The 19430-nt window shown below is 43.4% G+C and overlaps 1 protein-coding gene across 2 annotated transcripts in view; it reads left to right on the forward strand.

Annotated features, from left to right (window-relative positions):
* LOC137427286 (uncharacterized) overlaps positions 1–19430 on the forward strand; it is a 77554-nt gene that overhangs the window by 46866 nt on the left and 11258 nt on the right. For both annotated transcript variants that reach the window (XM_078778472.1, XM_078778471.1), the window contains 4 exons: positions 1454–1621; positions 2792–2978; positions 16627–17441; positions 17540–17744. In XM_078778472.1, coding sequence (XP_078634598.1) covers positions 1454–1621; positions 2792–2978; positions 16627–17441; positions 17540–17744 — 1375 coding nt within the window. The remainder of the gene's footprint in view (positions 1–1453; positions 1622–2791; positions 2979–16626; positions 17442–17539; positions 17745–19430) is intronic.

Consider the following 19430-nt stretch of genomic DNA (forward strand, 5'->3'; position numbering starts at 1 on the left):
AATTTGGTTTTCCTTCTGTATCACAGGTAGACGCTTGATGTACCATGTTGAATTTGGTTTCCCTGCTGTCACAGGTAGACACGAGAGGTACCATGTTGAATTTGGTTTCCCTGCTGTCACAGGTAGACACGAGAGGTACCATGTTGAATTTGGTTTCCCTGCTGTCACAGGTAGACACGAGAGGTACCATGTTGAATTTGGTTTTCCTGCTGTGTCACAGGTAGACACTAGAGGTACCATGTTGAATTTGGTTTCCCTGCTGTCACAGGTAGACACTAGAGGTACCATGTTGAATTTGGTTTCCCTGCTGTCACAGGTAGACACTAGAGGTACCATGTTGAATTTGGTTTCCCTGCTGTCACAGGTAGACACGAGAGGTACCATGTTGAATTTGGTTTCCCTGCTGTCACAGGTAGACACGAGAGGTACCATGTTGAATTTGGTTGGCCTGCTGTCACAGGTAGACATGAGGTACCATGTTGAATTTGGTTTTCCTGCTGTGTCACAGGTAGACACTGGAGGTACCATGTTGAATTTGGTTTCCCTGCTGTGTCACAGGTAGACACGAGAGGTACCATGTTGAATTTGGTTGTCCTGCTGTCAAAGGTAGACATGAGAGGTAACGTGTTGAATTTGGTTTTCCTGCTGTGTCACAGGTAGACACTAGAAGTACCATGTTGTATTTGGTTGTCCTGCTGTCACAAGTAGACACTTGAGGTACCATGTTGAATTTGGTTTCCCCTTCTGTGTCACAGGTAGACATGAGAGGTACCATGTTGAATTTGGTTTCCCTTCTGTGTCACAGGTAGACATGAGAGGTACCATGTTGAATTTGGTTTTCCTGCTGTCACAGGTAGACACGAGGTACCATGTTGAATTTGGTTTTCCTGCTGTTTCACAGGTAGACACTAGAGGTACTATGTTGAATTTGATTTTCCTGCTGTCACAGGTAGACACTTGAGGTACCATGTTGAATTTGGTTGCCCCTTCTGTGTCACAGGTAGACACTTGAGGTACAATGTTGAATTTGGTTTCCCCTTCTGTATCACAGGTACACACTTGAGGTACCATGGCGAATTTGGTTTCCCCTTCTGTGTCTCAGGTAGACACGAGAGGTACCATGTTGAATTTGGTTTCCCCTTCTGTGTCACAGGTAGACACGAGAGGCACCATGTTGAATTTTGTTTCCCTTCTTTATCGCAGGTAGACACTAGAGGTACCATGTTGAATTTGGTTTCCCTGCTGTGTCACAGGTAGACACGAGAGGTACCATGTTGAATTTGGTTGTCCTGCTGTCAAAGGTAGACATGAGAGGTAACATGTTGAATTTGGTTTCCCCTTCTGTGTCTCAGGTAGACACGAGAGGTACCATGTTGAATTTGGTTTCCCCTTCTGTATCACAGGTACACATGAGAGGTACCATGTTGAATTTGGTTTCCCTTCTGTATCACAGGTAGACACCAGAGGCACCATGTTGAATGCTCTTCTCTCAAGTCCCCACCTACCTGTGGCTGCTCATACCCATGGCCTTTTGCCGCTCGATGGAGATCTTGATGGAGGGATGAGGGGGAACCCCCAGGGGGAGCCCAAACCCCCCAGCTTGGATGACATCATGTCCATGGTGAGCAAATGAAGGTCACGGTGCACTTTTACATGTCTATGCTCATCAAAACTCACCTGTTAACTCAGCTTCCGTTCCTGTTAAGCTCACCTGTTACCTGTTAAGCTCACCTGTTACTCAGCTCACCTGTTAAAACTCACCACCCGTTTGCACACTCACCTCTAGGTCCGTCTAGCCGAGGTTCGAATCCCAATTCAGCCAGAAAGTGCCATCCTGGTGTTTCACAGGCGGGGTGACTCATCAATGTGTGACGTCATGGACGTGTTTTCAGTGGTTTTTAAGGCTTTTGTGTTAAAATAAATATGGCGGCCGAACCACATGATGGATGACGTCATCATTTTTTTTTCTCCACCAATTTATTCCCAGATGATGCTCAAGAAATTTCATCTTGATAGGATGAAGTTTTGTACTTGTCGAATTATGACGTCATAATGGAGGCACGTCATAATGCAGTACGTCATTATGAAGATGTAAATTCAGATGCTGTCACAAGTGCATGAAAAACTCAGTTACCGACCTGGTTTCGCCCTTATTGGTTATTGGGGTATCATCAGGGCAACGCAGCGAGCTTCCCATACACTTGTATGGATACCTGTATGGGACACCTTAATGGCGGTTCGCAGCTGACGAAATGGAGTCACATAATTACTGGTATAATTTATTATAAAAATTATTATTCATTATAAGAATTATAATTATTATAATAAAAATTATTTTATTAAAATTATTATAATAAAAATTTTAATTATTAATTAATTTAAAATTGTATTAAAATATTATTTAAAATTATTATTATTATTAATTATTATTATTTTATTATAAAAATATTATTAAATTTAGTTTATTTTATCAGTTATATAATTTATTTTAAGTGCCATATAAAAATGTTGTGAGATTGTTGGATGTTGCATTTTGTTTCTTCACTGCAGTCATTTACTGGTGTGGGGACCATCAAATTTGTTTGGCACCAGGCCCACAAAAGGTTAATCTGGCCCTGCACACAACCATGTGCTGCATACAAAAGATGAAGAAGAAGAAGAAGAAGAAGAAGATAGGTGTTGTGGGCCTGTTGTGAAACAGAAGAAGAAGAAAGATGTTATAAAACAATAACATAAAGTGCAAACAAAAAGGAAGTTTGCTGAGACGCGTGATAACAAATGTGCACCACAGATGCTTGAGGTGAAGACCGTGCTCCGAGCGAAGAGTGAAGTTCTGCACATCCTCCAAGATACAGTGAGGAGTCAAGCCGAACAGATCCGGCGCCTCACCGAAGCAACCAGGCCCTCGGCTGTCCTCCCCGTCCCATCCACGATCCTCCTGGACACCCTCTTGGTGGACCGCCTTGCCGAACTTAAAGGTGTCTCCTGTCCTTTCAGCACAATGCATATACATGTGCAATGTGATGCATCTCATGTGTTCTTAACATGTTCGTTTCCTGAATGTGTTTGGCTGTGTCAGTCACCTACAGGTCACAATTCTACACCGATCTTCACAAAATGGATGCATGAGGGGGATGGGAGGGAGGATGTATGGGCGGATGCATGAGGTGTACAAGGTGGATACAGAAGCAAACTCTCAGGAAGGAAAAACTGGGAATCTGGAAGGAGGTGGGCTTAAGGGTGAGGGAGTTAACGGGGATAGAAAAGATCATGGTTTTGGATTGGGGATGATCTGAGATGGAGGTGAACAGGTGTCTTGAATATCTGGATGGTAGAATAGCATTGAAGAGAATGTGGAAGTTGGTTCCCCATTCCACAGGAGGGAAAAAAGAGGAACGAATGAGCAGAGGTGAACAGTGATCCTGGATTTTGGGAGTGTCACCAGAAGGTGTGCCCTACAGAACTCCAAGAGGAAGGGGGCAGGGGGACAAAGCACAGAAATAGCAGAGGGTGCAAGGTGGGTGGTAAAATGGTGGTAAGGTAAAGGTAAAGGTTAAAAGGTGGTAAAACCACCAAACCAAAACCACCAAAAGGTGGTAAAGGTTAAAAGGTGGTAAAGGGTGGTAAAACCGTAGTAGACAGAGAGACTGCCGACCTGTCCGAGATGGGAAAGTGATAGGCCCATGGACTCAGCTCCATCGTTGGAGATTCCAATGATATTGAAGGCCTTGGTTTCCATGGTGACACGCTCAGCAAGACGTGAGGCAGGGGAGCCAGCGAAGAGGGGAGAGCAGTACTCTGAAGCGCGGTGCTACGTGCGCTTGCTTGCACAACAAGAAGGAAGCGGACAACGCGGTAAGTTTAAGTGTCTTTATTAAAAGAGTTCACTGTAGCACTGGCGTGCTCCGGGCTGCGTGCCCGGTGTATATCCCGTGGCCACGCCTACCCCTAGGGCGTGGCCGCCGCCCACTTGGTGCGTGGAATGATGCCCTCACGCCAGTGAGCTTTCGTGTCCGCCACAACTCCATCAATCTGTGGATGAAGGCCTTGTAGGAAGGTGGATGGGAGTTCAGGTGTGCCGAGAAATGACTTGTTATTACCCTCGCCAGTGGAGAGGTTTTTACATGTGAGTCCGTTTGTTTGTCCACACATAATGTGCCAACGTACACGTAGACAACAATTTTTACACGTGATCCTTTTTCAACTGAGTACCTCTATAAAGTATGTCCAATGTGAATACATCTATGAAGTATTATGATGTGGAAGCAGTGTGAGGTAAGGGGTCCATTGCTAGACTGTGGTAACTGTAACATAGTCCGTGTGTTTCAAGTAGGATAGATTGCCATGTATCAGCGACTTGTCAGAGTAAGTCGTCTTGTAAAATGTGACGCTGAGGAGGCAGCATATGTAATTTATAGACGGGATAGTCATGGTAATATTGTATGCATACACACCCCTTGTTTGCGGGCGGGACCATGTGTGAGGACTTCCCTCACAAAAAGTGCCACACACTTCAAAAATGCCATCATGATCTGTCTGGCCAGTGTGTGCCAGCCACAGTGGCACAGTGTGCTGCGGAGCCCATAAGAGGTGATGTGCATTTATGTTTATTTGGGCTGCCCTGTAGGTGGGACATCCAGGGGCGGTGTTACCAATCTGGCAGCCTGGGGAATTGCGCTGGGCAGGGAAGGGGTGATGGCCTGTGTGGGTGATATACTGCATGATCTACTGAAGAATCCGTCAATGATGTCACACGTCAATTTCCTGTGTTTAAATTTTCTCTGAGAGCAAAAATTTCCTACAACGACTAGTTCCAGATGTCTACCTTCCCTTCGCTAATGAGTTATTCCACTCGTAGGTTTTATTTATTTTTTAATAACTCCCACATGTCAACACGTGATCGATCTAGCTAGTGCTATTCATCGGTCGTAATTTATTTTTCAAAAATGACGCACACACGTCGTCAATCGTGGTGACATTATTTTATGGCCTACATCAGCAAAGTTAGCTCGAAGCAATAAAACCAAATTATCCAAGTGGGGCAGAAAAACCCCAAAAAAACAAGAAGACATCATGCAGAGCCACGATACTTGCAAAATCCACCCCCCCCCCAACTCCCCACCCCCTGATACAAAAGCTTGCAATTGATCCAGCAAATTGTCCATTTCATCAAGATCAAAATTGACGATCTTGATCAAAGCTCGGCTCAATAGGATGAAAAGTGATGATTTTTAGATGAAAATTGATGATTTTAGAAGTTTGACCTCGAGTTGATCTTTTACCTTTTGACCTCAAAATAGTTGGTTTCCCAATTCAGTGAGGCACTATGCAAATGCTGTTAAATTTTCAAGTCAATCAGATGAAAATTCATGATTTTTCAGATGAAAATTGATGATTTTGGAAGTTTGCCCTACAGTTGACCTTTAACCTCAAAAATAGTTGGTTTTCCTATTTAATGACACAATGTGCAAATGCTCTTCAATTTCCAAGTCCATCGGATGAAAATTTATGGTTTTTCAGATGAAAATTTATTATTTTGGAAGTTTGACGTTCAGTTGATCTTTGACCTTTTGACCTCAAAAATATTTAGTTTCCCTGTTTAGTGACTCAATGTGCAAATGCTGTTCAATTTTCAAAGTCAATCGGATGAAAATTGAGGATTTTTGAAACTTGGCCTATGTTGACCTTTTGGCCTATGCTGACCTCAAAATAGTTTGTCGTTGAATTCAGTGACCAGATATGCAAGTCCTCTTCAAATTTCAAGTCAATTGGATGAAAATTGAGGATTTTAGAAATTTGGCCTATGTTGACCTTTTGGCCTATGCTGACCTCAAAAATATTTGGTGGTTGAATTCAGTGACCAGATATGCAAGTCCTCTTCAAATTTCAAGTCAATTGGATGAAAATTGAGGATTTTAGAAATTTGGCCTATGTTGACCTTTTGGCCTATGCTGACCTCAAAAATATTTGGTGGTTGAATTCAGTGACCAGATATGCAAGTCCTCTTCAAATTTCAAGTCAATTGGATGAAAATTGAGGATTCTAGAAATTTGGCCTATGTTGACCTTTTGGCCTATGCTGACCTCAAAAATATTTGGTGGTTGAATTCAGTGACCAGATATGCAAGTCCTCTTCAAATGTCAAGTCAATTGGATGAAAATTGAGGATTCTAGAAATTTGGCCTATGTTGACCTTTTGGCCTATGCTGACCTCAAAAATATTTGGTGGTTGAATTCAGTGACCAGATATGCAAGTCCTCTTCAAATTTCAAGTCAATTGGATGAAAATTGAGGATTTTAGAAATTTGGCCTATGTTGACCTTTTGGCCTATGCTAACCTCAAAAATATTTGGTGGTTGAATTCAGTGACCAGATATGCAAGTCCTCTTCAAATTTCAAGTAAATTGGATGAAAATTGAGGATTTTAGAAATTTGGCCTATGTTGACCTTTTGACCTTTTGACCCCAAAAACAATAGGCTTCTTGCTTATGACCAACTCTAACATTTGGTGAAGTTTCGTGACGATCGGTTTAGAATTGTGACCTGTAGGCCGGTAACAAACAGACAGACAAACAGACAGAGTAACGCACGAGACGAAACAATATACTTGAAAAATCTTCTTCGATTTTCTTTTTCCAAATTACTTCGAAGAAAAATCTTCGATTTGGCAAATAATAAAGCGGAAAATAAGTTACATGAAAGTTTACAAAAAGTTACTCATTTCTTCAAAAGTAAAACCGAGGTTGAAGCAGCAGCAGCGGTAACATTAGAGCTAACACGTAAAAACATTTCTACCTGATACCAGCCCCACTTTTTCCGAGGTCGAGGATGTCGTTTTTTGAACCCAATACGATGTACTCACTGAGATGTCAAATGAATCTAGAGGCGATATTATTAACTAGCCGAAACCCATGGAACATCCACGGAAGGGAGGATGTGGTGTATGGATAGAGTGTACCATTATGGATGGCATAGGGGATTTGCTTGTCAGAGTAAGAGTTAGGAAGAAAGATGAGAATGAAGAGTGCGTATATGAACAACGATCGCCGACACCGGCACAAATGCATGCTCTGGATTGTCCACTCAGTGGACGGCTTGCTTTCGCCTTCGCATGTCCAATCAGCGGACGGCTTGCTTCGCCTTCGCCCAGCAGACGCCAATACGATGGCGTCGTAAGATGGCGTCGTATCGGCAGTTAATCGGATGCTTTTGGGCCCCAACGTCGGCTAATTCAGATTTTTCGAGTATGGCTGTACGTGATAAACAAAGAGCGCGGAATGTAGATCGTAAATCAATTAGTGCCGTGGGCATCGGGTCACTGGGTGCGGCGTAAAAGGGATAACAAAGTCGAGGCCTTATGCTATTATTATATAGATTTTCTGTTTTATCGTAGTAATTCTACGTTTTCTGTATTGTTTTGGTGAATATTGGAGAGTAGAGTAAAGGTCAAATCGCAAACAGAGGTGTTATTGAGGTGTTATTGAGGCAAACTGAGGTGTTATTGAAGGGACATGCCTTGTGAAGTTTGGGTGCTTTCTTCTTGTTCATACTTGGTTGGGTGAGAATCATGGATGGTGGGTCCCATCCTTGACTTTTACCCAAGGCCCCAGAATCACTAAGACCACCCCTGGGGACGGCTAGGAGGACGACTCCACCCAGAAAGACTCAGAGGGGCGGAGAGAGCTCCTGCCGTGCACCAGACTGGAGGGTGAAGAAGATGCACCTACAGAAAGGGTCACGAGCGCTGGTTCAGAATACAAGTCCTGAGGTGCTCATCATGGCTGGTGCTCATCATGGCTGGTGCTCATCATGGCTGGCTCACTTCGTCTTTTACCTCACTTCATCACTGGCTCACTTCGTCTTTGAGCTCACTTCGTCGTTGGCTCACTTTGTCTCCGGTGCTCTGTTTCGTCATTGCTCGGGGGAGGACACCTCTCCGAAATGTGGACGCTGTTCTCGAGCTGCACTCGCCCTTTCCACCGTGCACATCGACAAAGGAAGGTCTTCGCCAGCACAATACTCCAGTTTGTATAAGTGTGATCTGTGGCATCTCGGTGGGGTAGGTTTTATTTATTACTCCCACCAGGGAGTAATGCATTCACTCGTGTCCGTGTGTTCGTGAACAAGATATCTGGAAAAGTTCTGAACGGAGATTTGGATGAAAGTTGGTGGGATGGTTGCCCTTGGGATAAGGAAGAATGGATTAGTTTTTGGTGAAGCTCAGGATATTATTCCGGATCCAGGAATTTTTTGAAGGATTTTTTTACCATTGGAAGATAGGGCTCATTTTTTTTTAAACATTATCTTCTATATATTCTATATTTAACATTGTGATATGAAAATAGTTTTCGTATTTGTTGTAAATGTAGTTTAAACTCGTGGTTATGCGTTAGAGCGGTGTATTTTTTTAGCAGCGTCGTCTTCAATGTTCATTTTTATTTTCTAATAAAGACATATTCTGTCATTTTAAAGCCACCAAAGTGTGTATTAGGTTTCCCCGTTTCATAAAATGTATCGTTTGATATGTAGTGTTTGTGTGCTTTCCCTTCTCTTGTCTTCCGCTCCCTCTTTTTATATATTTTGTTTGTCTGGTTGATTTGTTTGTGAAGTAAATGTCAGCTCTTTCACGAGCATCGATTCAGTATACAAAAAAAAACAAAAAAAAAAAACTTTTTTTTTTTTTTTTTTTTTTTTTTTTTTTTACCTCAGAAGAGATATCAACATTTAGCTCAGCGAATGTCATTCGCGGTGTCAGTATTTGATGAACTTATAAAGACAGTTCCAGATTTGTCAATGGCTGAGGTATATTAACAAACGAATAAAACAGATTTGGCAAAATTCCAACTTTTTAAAAAAAGATCGCATATTCACCCAGGGTTGTGAGAGGCTGAAGAAGAAGAAACCTCGCATGGGCTTCCCAGACCAAATAAATAATTCTGGTTCTGGCTCTGCGATTTTCAGGTACTAGGGCATGCCCGTACTATATCTATATCTAAAATTATATCCCCCCCCTCTATTTACATGAAATGGTTTGGTCCAAAGCGAACGGCTTGCGAGTGGTGACAATCCCCCCCCCCTCTATTTACATGCAATGGTTTGGTCCAAAGCGAACGGCTTCCGGAGTTTGGTAAAGAAATCGCCATCGCGTGCACAAACGCGCAGGAAAGCGAATGAATCGCAAATTCGTTTTTATTAGTTGTAAAACATAGTTTAACGCCAACATAGTTTGCAAACGTGAAATAAATGAATACGCTCTCAAATGTGCCATCCGAGGCAGAGTGTGTCCTCCACGTTCGGCACACGCGATCGTTCGCTGCTCTCTGATTGGTTGAATCGTTTTTTGGACATAGCTCGGTAAGTAATTGTCCGATTAATATGAAACCTTGAAAAGGCACATCCTCGGGTCCCCAGCAATATACCTGGCAAGTTTCAAGTATATCGGACCGGTAGTTGTCGAGAAACAGCGGTCACAGACAAACAAACAAACGTACAGACGTACAGACAGACAGACAGAGATTACTGGAATTATCAGGTACTAGGGCATTGCCCGTACTATATCTATATCTAAAATTATATCCCCCCCCTCTATTTACATGAAATGGTTTGGTCCAAAGCGAACGGCTTGCGAGTGCGGTGACAATCCCCCCCCTCTATTTACATGCAATGGTTTGGTCCAAAGCGAACGGCTTCCGGAGTTTGGTAAAGAAATCGCCATCGCGTGCACAAACGCGCAGGAAAGCGAATGAATCGCAAATTCGGTTTTATTAGTTTTAAAACATAGTTTAACGCCAACATAGTTTGCAAACGTGAAATAAATGAATACGCTCTCAAATGTGCCATCCGAGGCAGAGTGTGTCCTCCACGTTCGGCACACGCGATCGTTCGCTGCTCTCTGATTGGTTGAATCGTTTTTTGGACATAGCTCGGTAAGTAATTGTCCAATTAATATGAAACCTTGAAAAGGCACATCCTCGGGTCCCCAGCAATATACCTGGCAAGTTAAAAGTATATCGGACCCGTGGTTGTCGAGAAACAGCGGTCACAGACAAACAGACGTACAAACGTACAGACAGAGATTACTGGAATTATAGATAGATATTACTCTCACCAGGGAGTAATGCATTCGATCGTGTCCATCCGTGTGTGTGTGTGTTCCTATGTTCGTGTGTTTGTGAACAAGATATCTGGAAAAGTTCTGAACGGGGATTTGGATGAAAGTTGGTGGGATGATTGCCCTTGGGATAAGGAAGAATTGATTAGTTTTTGGTGAAGCTCAGGATATTATTCCCAATCCAGGCAATTTTTTGAAGGATTTTTTTACCATTGAAAGATAGGGCTCATTTTTTTTAAACATTATCTTCTATATCTATATATATAAAACACAGTTTGTGTGTGTGTGTGTGTGTGTGTGTGTGTGTGTGTGTGTGTGTGTGTGTGTGTGTGTGTGTGTGTGTGTGTGTGTGTGTGTAATGTTACCGATAGACTCCGAAACGGAGAGGCTCACGTGCTTGATATTTAGCATAGACATGGCCATTGAGCCTGGGACGAACATGGCCGACCTCAAAATATTTGACGATCCATATTTTTTATTCATATTTACCTCAGCGCATTTCAGCGAAGTACCCGCTAATCTCAGCCGGTGTCAGAACAGCTCACTGATTCGCTCAGAGCGATCACGTGATGTTCCATCCCCGCCGCTAGACTGATTCGCTCAGAGCGATCACGTGATGTGACCATTGCCATTCACTCCACATAGGTGGAGATGCAGTTACCGGGCACCATCTTGGTTGGCATTCGATGCTGGGCAATGGTGATTTCCGTCACATGTTTGCACGTCATTCAGAGCGAAAAGCGATCGTGTTTTGTGTCGGTTTTTGTCGATATGAATTAATTGTCTTTGATGGGGACCGGTAATTCCACCAGGGGCGCTGCGCGCACTACTTACGTCACGCTGTGCATGGCACTCTGTGACCGCCGTTGCGGTGCAATGCTTTGCGGGCAAATCGTTTTTATGCCATGGTATGCCATATTTTGGACTTAACCACTCTTCATGACTGATCATGTGACATCTACACACTCATGGCTACCACCGAGACGGATCCTGGTTTCACGTGAGTAATATTTACCATATTTGCTCGATTTTTGAAACCGATGCATGCAAATATCGTGTCTATACCACACCTAAAATATTTTTTAGAAAGAATAAGCACATCTCCCCTTTGAAAGTGCCCCCTGAAGTGTGTCCAGGTGGAATTTCTAAGTCGTAGGTCTTAGCAACTCTCAGCAATCTTTTACCGCATGGATTTATCTCGAGTATTTACTAAACTGTGCTAAGTTGAAGTTGCGTACATATTTCAGCAGTTTTCAATGTAAATCGGTGTAATGTAACCTCCCCCCCTCCCCCCCTCCCCTCCCCCTCCACTCCACCCTCCCCTCCCCCTCCACTCCACCCCTCCCCCCTCCCCTCCCCCTCCCATCCCTCACCCTCCACCCCTCCCCTCCCCCTACCCCTCCCCCCTCCCCCTCCCCCTACCCCTCTCCCCCTCCCCCTCCCACCCCTTCCCATCCCTCACCGTCCCCATCCCCCCCTCTTCTCCCCTCTACCCCTCCCCCTCTTCTCCCCTCTCCCCCTCCCCCTCTTCTCCCCTCCCCCCCGTTCCCCTCCCCTCCCCTCCCCCCCGTTCCCCTCCCCTCCCCTCCCCCCCGTTCCCCTCCCCCCCCTCCCCCCCGTTCCCCTCCCCCGCCCGGCAATGCCGGGTACTTCTGCTAGTCTACTATATAAGAGAGATGTGTGTGTGTGTCGCCATTTTTCTCAGAGATGGCTGAACGGATCTTCGTCAAACTTTCAGAGGTTCATCAGTGAGTGCCTGGGAGTGTCTTGGGCAAAAAAAAAAAAAAACAATTGAAAAAAAAAGTTCGTTTTTTTGGAGTTAAAAAATAATCGCTCGATAGTGCCGAAGCTTTTTCAAATTAATGACAGTTATATTCAAGTACACATTCGCATAAATAAATACAAAACAATCACCAGACATTTGAATACAAATAAATCAAACAATTCCAGAAGTGTACGAAGTTGGTAGTACGGCTTCTTCTTCTTCCTGTTTGGCATCACACTTAACTCAGAAACCGGATGAACGCCACTTCACCCACCAGCATATACAGTATATATGAACCCCCCTCACCTTCCCCCTTCTCTCTCCCTCTCCTCCCTCTCCTCTCCCCCTCTCTCCCTTTCCTCCCCCCCTCCCCTGTCCGGCAACGCTGGGTACTTCTGCTCATATTCTATATTTAACATTGTGATATGAAAATAGTTTTCATATTTGTTGTAAATGTAGTTTAAACTTGTGGTTATGCGTTAGAGCGGTGTATTTTTTTAGCAGCGTCGTCTTCAATGTTCTTTTTTTTTCTAATAAAGACACATTCTGTCATTTTAAAACCACCAAAGTGTGTATTAGGTTTCACGGTTTCATAAAATGTATCGTTTGATACGTATAATGCTTAAAAAATTTTTTTTTTTTTTTTTTTTTTTTTTACCTCAGAAGAGATATAACATTTAGCTCAGCGAATGTCATTCGCGGTGTCAGTATTTGATGAACTTATAAAGACTTAGTTCCAGATTTGTCAAAGGCTGAGGTATATTAACAAACGAATAAAACAGATTTGGCAAAATTCCAACTTTTTTTTAAAAGATCGCATATTCACCCAGGGTTGTGAGAGGCTGAAGAAGAAGAAACCTCGCATGGGCTTCCCAGGCCAAATAAATAATTCTGGTTCTGGCTCTGCGATTTTCGGGTTTATTACTCCCGCCAGGGTGTAACGCATTCGATCGTGTCCGTCCGTGTGTGTGTGTATGTGTGTTCGTATGTTCATGTGTTCGTGTGTTTGTGAACAAGATATCTGGAAAAGTTCTGAACGGATTTGGATGAACGTTGGTGGGATGATTGCCCTAGGGATAAGGAAGAATTGATTAGTTGTTGGTGAAGCTCAGGATATTATTCCGGATCCAGGAATTATTTTTGGAATTATTTTTGGGAAAGATTTTTTCTGTTTTACTGCATTAAAGCTTTTATTCTTATTCTTAAATGATGTTTTTCTCCTCTAATTCCGAGATATATCAAAATAAATTATCTGACAGTTAGGGCCTACTTTCTTTTTCATTTATTGTTTTGGGGAGAGGGGATGTTAAACAAAACTTATTATTCCAACTAAACCCACGGCGGGAGTATGCGCTCTACTGAGTGGCGTTCTAGTTTCTCATTGTTGTATTTTGGTTCATTTTGGTTCATTTGGTTCATTTTGGTTCATTTTGGTTCATTTGGGTGACCTTGGGGAACGGTAAATAATATATTAATTCAAGTGAACATAGTAAGTAATTAGAAACCGTTTGATATTGGTTCAATTAGTATTGTCCGTGCTCTGTCCTTTTTAAGTGCTCCGCGTCGAGCAAGGAAGTGGTCCGTATCATTAAATAAGTTTTTTCTACGACTTTGCCAGGGTTAGAACTTCCAACTGGCGACGGGCGACCTCCCTGACACATAGCAGACACTCTACCTGTTACACTACCAAGTCGCTATTGTAGTTATTTACAAAAGAGGAACTTTCGTAATCCAAACTTTTATCCTTTGACACATTTACGAGATGGGTTGTGATTGTGTAGTTTTTGCACAGTTGTAATCTCTGCTTTTGACGTGACGCGTTCCAACTTTACCCAGTTCTTCACCGATTTGAAGCATCTCGGGTTGTATCACGAGAGCATCACTTCTCACTCCAATTACGATTTGTAGTTCGTTGCCATGAACATACTTCCTATGTCCTGTCTCCAACACTTTTCCTTCTTTTTATCATTGACCTTCTTCTACAAATAACCAAATGCACCTGTATTATTATTCCTCCATGTTTTCCCATCTGCCCAATCTTCCCTCACTCGATCTACATCTCGTTTGATCACAGCCACCTCTTTAAATTTGGATTTGAACAAGATTTCCCAGTGGGGCAAATGTAATCAGGTTAAGGTTAATGCTTCCAAAACTCAATTTCTTCCCATCTCTTTCTCTAAAAGTCCTCTCAACTCTCCAATCTCCTTTGAAAACTCCACAATTACACCATATGCGATACAACAAACCTACTAGGTATTACCCGAACATAAAATTTATCCTGGAATCCACACATTACAAGAATAACTAAGTCCGCCTCGAATAAGCGAGGAGTCCTGTTCAGATGTTGAAGATTCTTCTTCTCCCAACAGTTGCTTCAACTATATTAAGGATTGATTCGTCCTTGTACAGAGTACTGCTCTCACATCTGGGGCGGGTCTAGCTCCACATACTTCCCGGACAGAATTGAATCCAAAGTAATCCGACTTGTCAACTCTCCCAATCTGACCTCAAAACTCGACCCGCTCGAATTATGCTGCAAAGTTGGCTCTCTTTCTCTTTTCTTCAGAAATTACTTTAGTTTCTTTTCCCAAGAACTTCCTGCTTGTGTCCCTCCGCCATTAATGAGACCACGGAATATTCGACAAGCCGCTACATCTCATGATTATTGTGTGGCCATTGGTAACTCAAGGGTGGGCCGTTATGATGTTTGTTTCTTCCCATCCACTGTCAAAATCTGGAACTCTTTACCTTCCCATGTATTTCCAAACACTTCCAACAATCCCCTTTTCAAAAAGCAGATTTTTTTTACTTCCTCAAAAACTCTTAGACTATTCTCTCTTTCTTCACTTTAATAATAATAATAATACATTTATTTTATATAGCGCTTTTCAAGAAGCCCAAAGGCGCTTTGACAGAGTACAAAAAACAAGTGCAAAAAGACAAAAATCAATAAGTAAATAATCAAAGCAAAAGGAAGGAGAAGGAGAAGAGATAGTCAGGGGTTAAATGCTGTGGGTTAAATGTTGAATGCAGTGTTGAACAGGTAGGTCTTAAGTGATGTTTTGAATGTGGTGAGTGAGGAGGAGTCTCTGATGGTGTGAGGTAGTGAGTTCCAGAGGGTGGGAGCAGCGATGGAGAAGGCCCTGTCCCCCCAGGATCTGAATTTGGTCCGCATGGAGGGGGTCAGGAGGTTTGTACCAGCAGAGCGGAGGTTGCGGGTGGGAGTGTGTCTGGAGAGGAGGTCAGTCAGGTAGGATGGGGCCAGGTTATGGAGGGCTTTGTAGGTCAAGAGGAGGATTTTGTACTGGATTCTCTGAGGGATGGGGAGCCAGTGAAGCTTGTAAAGGACGGGGGTGATGTGGTCACGGGTCCGGGAATGGGTGAGTAGACGGGCAGCGGAGTTCTGAATGTATTGGAGTTTATTGGTGATTATTGAGGGTGAACCAAAGAGGAGGCTGTTGCAGTAGTCCAGATGGGAGGTGATGAAGGCGTGGATGAGGGTTTCTGCAGCCGTGGAGGAGAGGGATGGACGGAGACGGGCGATGTTTTTCAGGTGAAAGAAGGCTGTCTTTGTGATCTGTTTAGTGTATTTGTCGAAGGAGAGGGTTTGGTCAAAGATGATGCCAAGATTCCGGATGTGAGGGGAGGTGGATACTAGGAAACCGTCGATGTTGAGGGCAAAGTTATGGGTGGATTTTATGAGCGTTTTTGGGCCAATGATGATTATTTCAGATTTATCATAGTTAAGTTTGAGGAAGTTGATTTGAAGCCAGGATTTTATTTCAGTGAGGCAGTTTGTCAGGATAGAGTGGGTGGCGGTTGAGACGGACTTGGTGGAGATGAAAAGCTGGATGTCATCGGCAAAGCAGTGGAATTGGAGACCATGACGGCAGATTAAGTGACCAAGGGGGGACAGGTACAGGATGAAGAGGAGGGGGCCAAGAACTGAACCTTTGGGGACACCTTGGGGGAGGGGAGCAGTGGGGGATTTGCAGTTATTGATGGAGATGAACTGGCGTCTGTCGGAGAGGTATGATTTGATCCAGGAGAGGGCAGTGCCGGTAATGTTAAAGGTGGTTTCAAGTCGGGTGAGGAGGATGGTGTGATTGATGGTGTCAAAGGCGGCGCTGAGGTCGAGGAGGATGAGAATGTTGAGGTTGCCAGCGTCAGAGGAGAGGAGAAGGTCGTTGGTGATTTTGAGGAGAGCAGTTTCAGTACTGTGGTTGGAGCGGAATCCGGATTGGAATGTTTCATACAGGTTATTGGCAGAGAGGTGATGTTTGAGTTGAGTAGCTACAGCGCGTTCCAAAACTTTTGACAGAAAGGGTTGGTTGGAGATGGGTCTGAAGTTGTTTAGGGTGTCAGGGTTGAGTCCAGGTTTTTTCAGAATGGGGGTAACAGCAGCAATTTTGAGGGATGGTGGGACGATGCCTGTAGACAGGGAGGAGTTTATTGTTGCAGTGATAAGTGGAGAGAGAGCAGGAAGGGAGGCCTGTTTACTATCAATGCAGCTCTTTTATTTAAGGCCTGGCTTCGATGAGGACTCATAGTCTGTGAACTAAGGGAAGATGAGGAAAGGGAAAGGTACGAGACCAATGGCGGAAGCCAGAGTCGGTGGAATTGGTGGAGGAAAATGTTCATCTGTTTTGCATACATAACAAAGATCATCCCTTGCAGTTCTATAAGTTGTCTGACAAAATGTGGTGGCAAATGGAAACATTTAATATCTATCCCATTGTCTTTCTGTGCAGGACAGATTATGACAGACATTGAGGGGAGGGTCAATGGTAACGGATGCCCTTGTGAAGGCCGCCTCGTCCTCCTCACCCAGCAAGCCCATCAAGAAGCAGCAGTTTTGCGCAAACACCTCAACGACTCGGTTTCTTCCATCCTCACCGACCTCGGCAACCTCCGTTCTGAGGTAGAAGGTCACTCACTGCACCCTTTACCTGGGTCACACTCGGGTGGTGTCGATTTGGCCTTTCAAGGCAATGCCAGTCTCGCGAGTCATCACTGCTGCGGGACGGCATTCGCACGAATCGCAGATTGTGAGCGAAGAATATCAGCTCTTGAGGGTCGACTTGTAGGACCGGGGCATGCGGCTGGCACCGCACTGCATCCGTCACTTTCGGAAAGTCTGGCTCTTCCGTCGGACCTAGATTCTCGGATTCGTGCCCTCGAACGGCTTTGCGACCGAGGTCCGTGCAGCAGTGACGACGCGTGGCTCCACCGTTTTGACGCAATCTCAGACAGAGTTCACCAGAACTCTCGTCTTATTTCTCATCTCAATAAAAGCATGAAGGTCGATGGGCCTACCGGGAAAGGCGTCAAGGCATTACAAGGGGAGCTTACATTGTTGAGGTTAAGCTTCAACACCGTAAATGGCTCGATTAGAGGCCTGAGGGACGCTGTGAGGGCACTTGGAGGTGAGCTTACGAGGCAGGAAGTTGCAGAGGCAGATGAAAACGTGCAATATGGTGACGGATATGGACGTACCGGACGTGCAGTGCACGAAATGACCACTACGCTCTATCAAAAATGGCAGACCTGTCATCGTGATAACAAGGTAATGTGACCAACTCCCTACTGCACCTGTTACGCTTATTATTTCTGCCTCCTGGTATTAATATGTAATTCCTTAACTGCACACAAAACCCACCACAGACTGTGGACCAAGAATGTGATTGGCTCTTTGAGTTAAAAAGGCCCAATTCCTCCCACTATCTGTGGGCTTCCTTGAAGAGGCTAAACGCTACCATCGGTCGCCAGCAGCACCAGCTGGATTCCCTGAAAGTCATGCAGGAAAAAATGGCTGAGCGTCTGACCACCAGCATCGGTCAAATGGACCACAGGCCACTGGAAAAAAGAGGTGAGTTTCATGGAAAACAGTTTTGGGAATGCTGGTAAATTATTGTTCCTAAATGTGGATTGTATTCCGGGGCGGCCTGTTCGGCATTGCCACCTCAACCTATGATGCTCATGATGCTGGGAACCCGGAACCCGGAACCCGTGAATTCATATGAACGTGTACTGATGTCTACTAATGCACCTATTCTGCACATGATCTATGCACAACCTCATCTATGAGCCTTACATGAATGTAAAGATAAACAAGACCCAAAGTCTAACAGCGGCCTAGCCGGCCTTGTTTGATACTTTTGTTGAAGAGGATAGAATGACCTGGGTGGAGATATCAGTTAGAAAATTATGTATTTAATTATTTTGAAATACTCTGTCTCCAAGCTGTCTGTCACCATGGAAACAAAGAGATTGCATTGAGACACTGGTTTATTACCCTCGCCAGAGGAGAGGGTATTGCATTTGAGTCCGTTTGTTTGTTTGTCTGTTTGTTACTTGGCAAATGGTTTTTTTTTTTTGCAAGGGTGTTGATCACTCCGGTTTGTGTGTTTGTTTGTGTGTGTTTGTTTGTGTGTGTTTGTTTGTGTGTTTGTTTGTGTATGTGTTTGTGTGTTTGTCTGTCCGCTCACTAATACTTGCCTACAGGCCACAATTTTAAACCGATCTTCATGAAGCTTCACCAAATGGTGGAGTGCGTAGTCTGACATAATCCTATATATTTTTGAAGTCAAAAGGTAGGTCAACTAATAGGCCAAAGGTCAACCACTTTTTTTTAATTTCTAAAACCCTCAATTTTAATCCGATTGAATTGATATTTGAATAGGATTTAAATATCGGCTGACTGAATTCAACCACCAACTATTTTTTAGATCGGCTTCGGCCAGTCAACCACTATTTTTGAATTTCTAAAATCCTCAATTTTAATCCGATTTACTTAATATTTGAATAGGATTTACATATCAGCTAACTGAATTCAACCACCAACTATTTTTGAGATCAGCTTTGGCCAAAAGGTCAACATGGGCCAAAGGTCAACAACAATTTCAAATTTCTAAAATCCTCAATTTTCATTCGATTCACTTGAAATTTGAATGGGATTTACATATCAGCTAACTGAATTCAACCACCAACTATTTTTGAGATCACCATAGGCCAAAAGTTCAACATAGGCCAAAGGTCAACCACTTCTTTCAAATTTCTAAAATCCTCAATTTTCATCCGATTAACTTGAAATTTAATTGATATTTTCATATCGGCGAACTGAATTCAACCACCAACTATTTTTGAGATCAGCATCGGCCAAAAGGTCAACATAGGCTAAAGGTCAACCACTTTTTTGAATTTCTTAAATCCTCAATTTTAATCCGATTTACTTGATATTTGAATAGGATTTACATATCAGCTAACTGAATTCAACCACCAACTATTTTTGAGATCAGCTTTGGCCAAAAGATCAACATGGGCCAAAGGTCAACAACAATTTCAAATTTCTAAAATCCTCAATTTTCATTCGATTCACTTGAAATTTGAATGGGATTTACATATCAGCTAACTGAATTCAACCACCAACTATTTTTGAGATCACCATAGGCCAAAAGGTCAACATAGGCCAAAGGTCAACCACTTCTTTCAAATTTCTAAAATCCTCAATTTTCATCCGATTAACTTGAAATTTAATTGATATTTTCATATCGGC

Source organism: Myxine glutinosa, chromosome 5 (assembly GCF_964187855.1).
Source record: "Myxine glutinosa chromosome 5, kmMyxGlut1.1, whole genome shotgun sequence".
Taxonomy (NCBI): Eukaryota; Metazoa; Chordata; class Myxini; order Myxiniformes; family Myxinidae; genus Myxine; species Myxine glutinosa.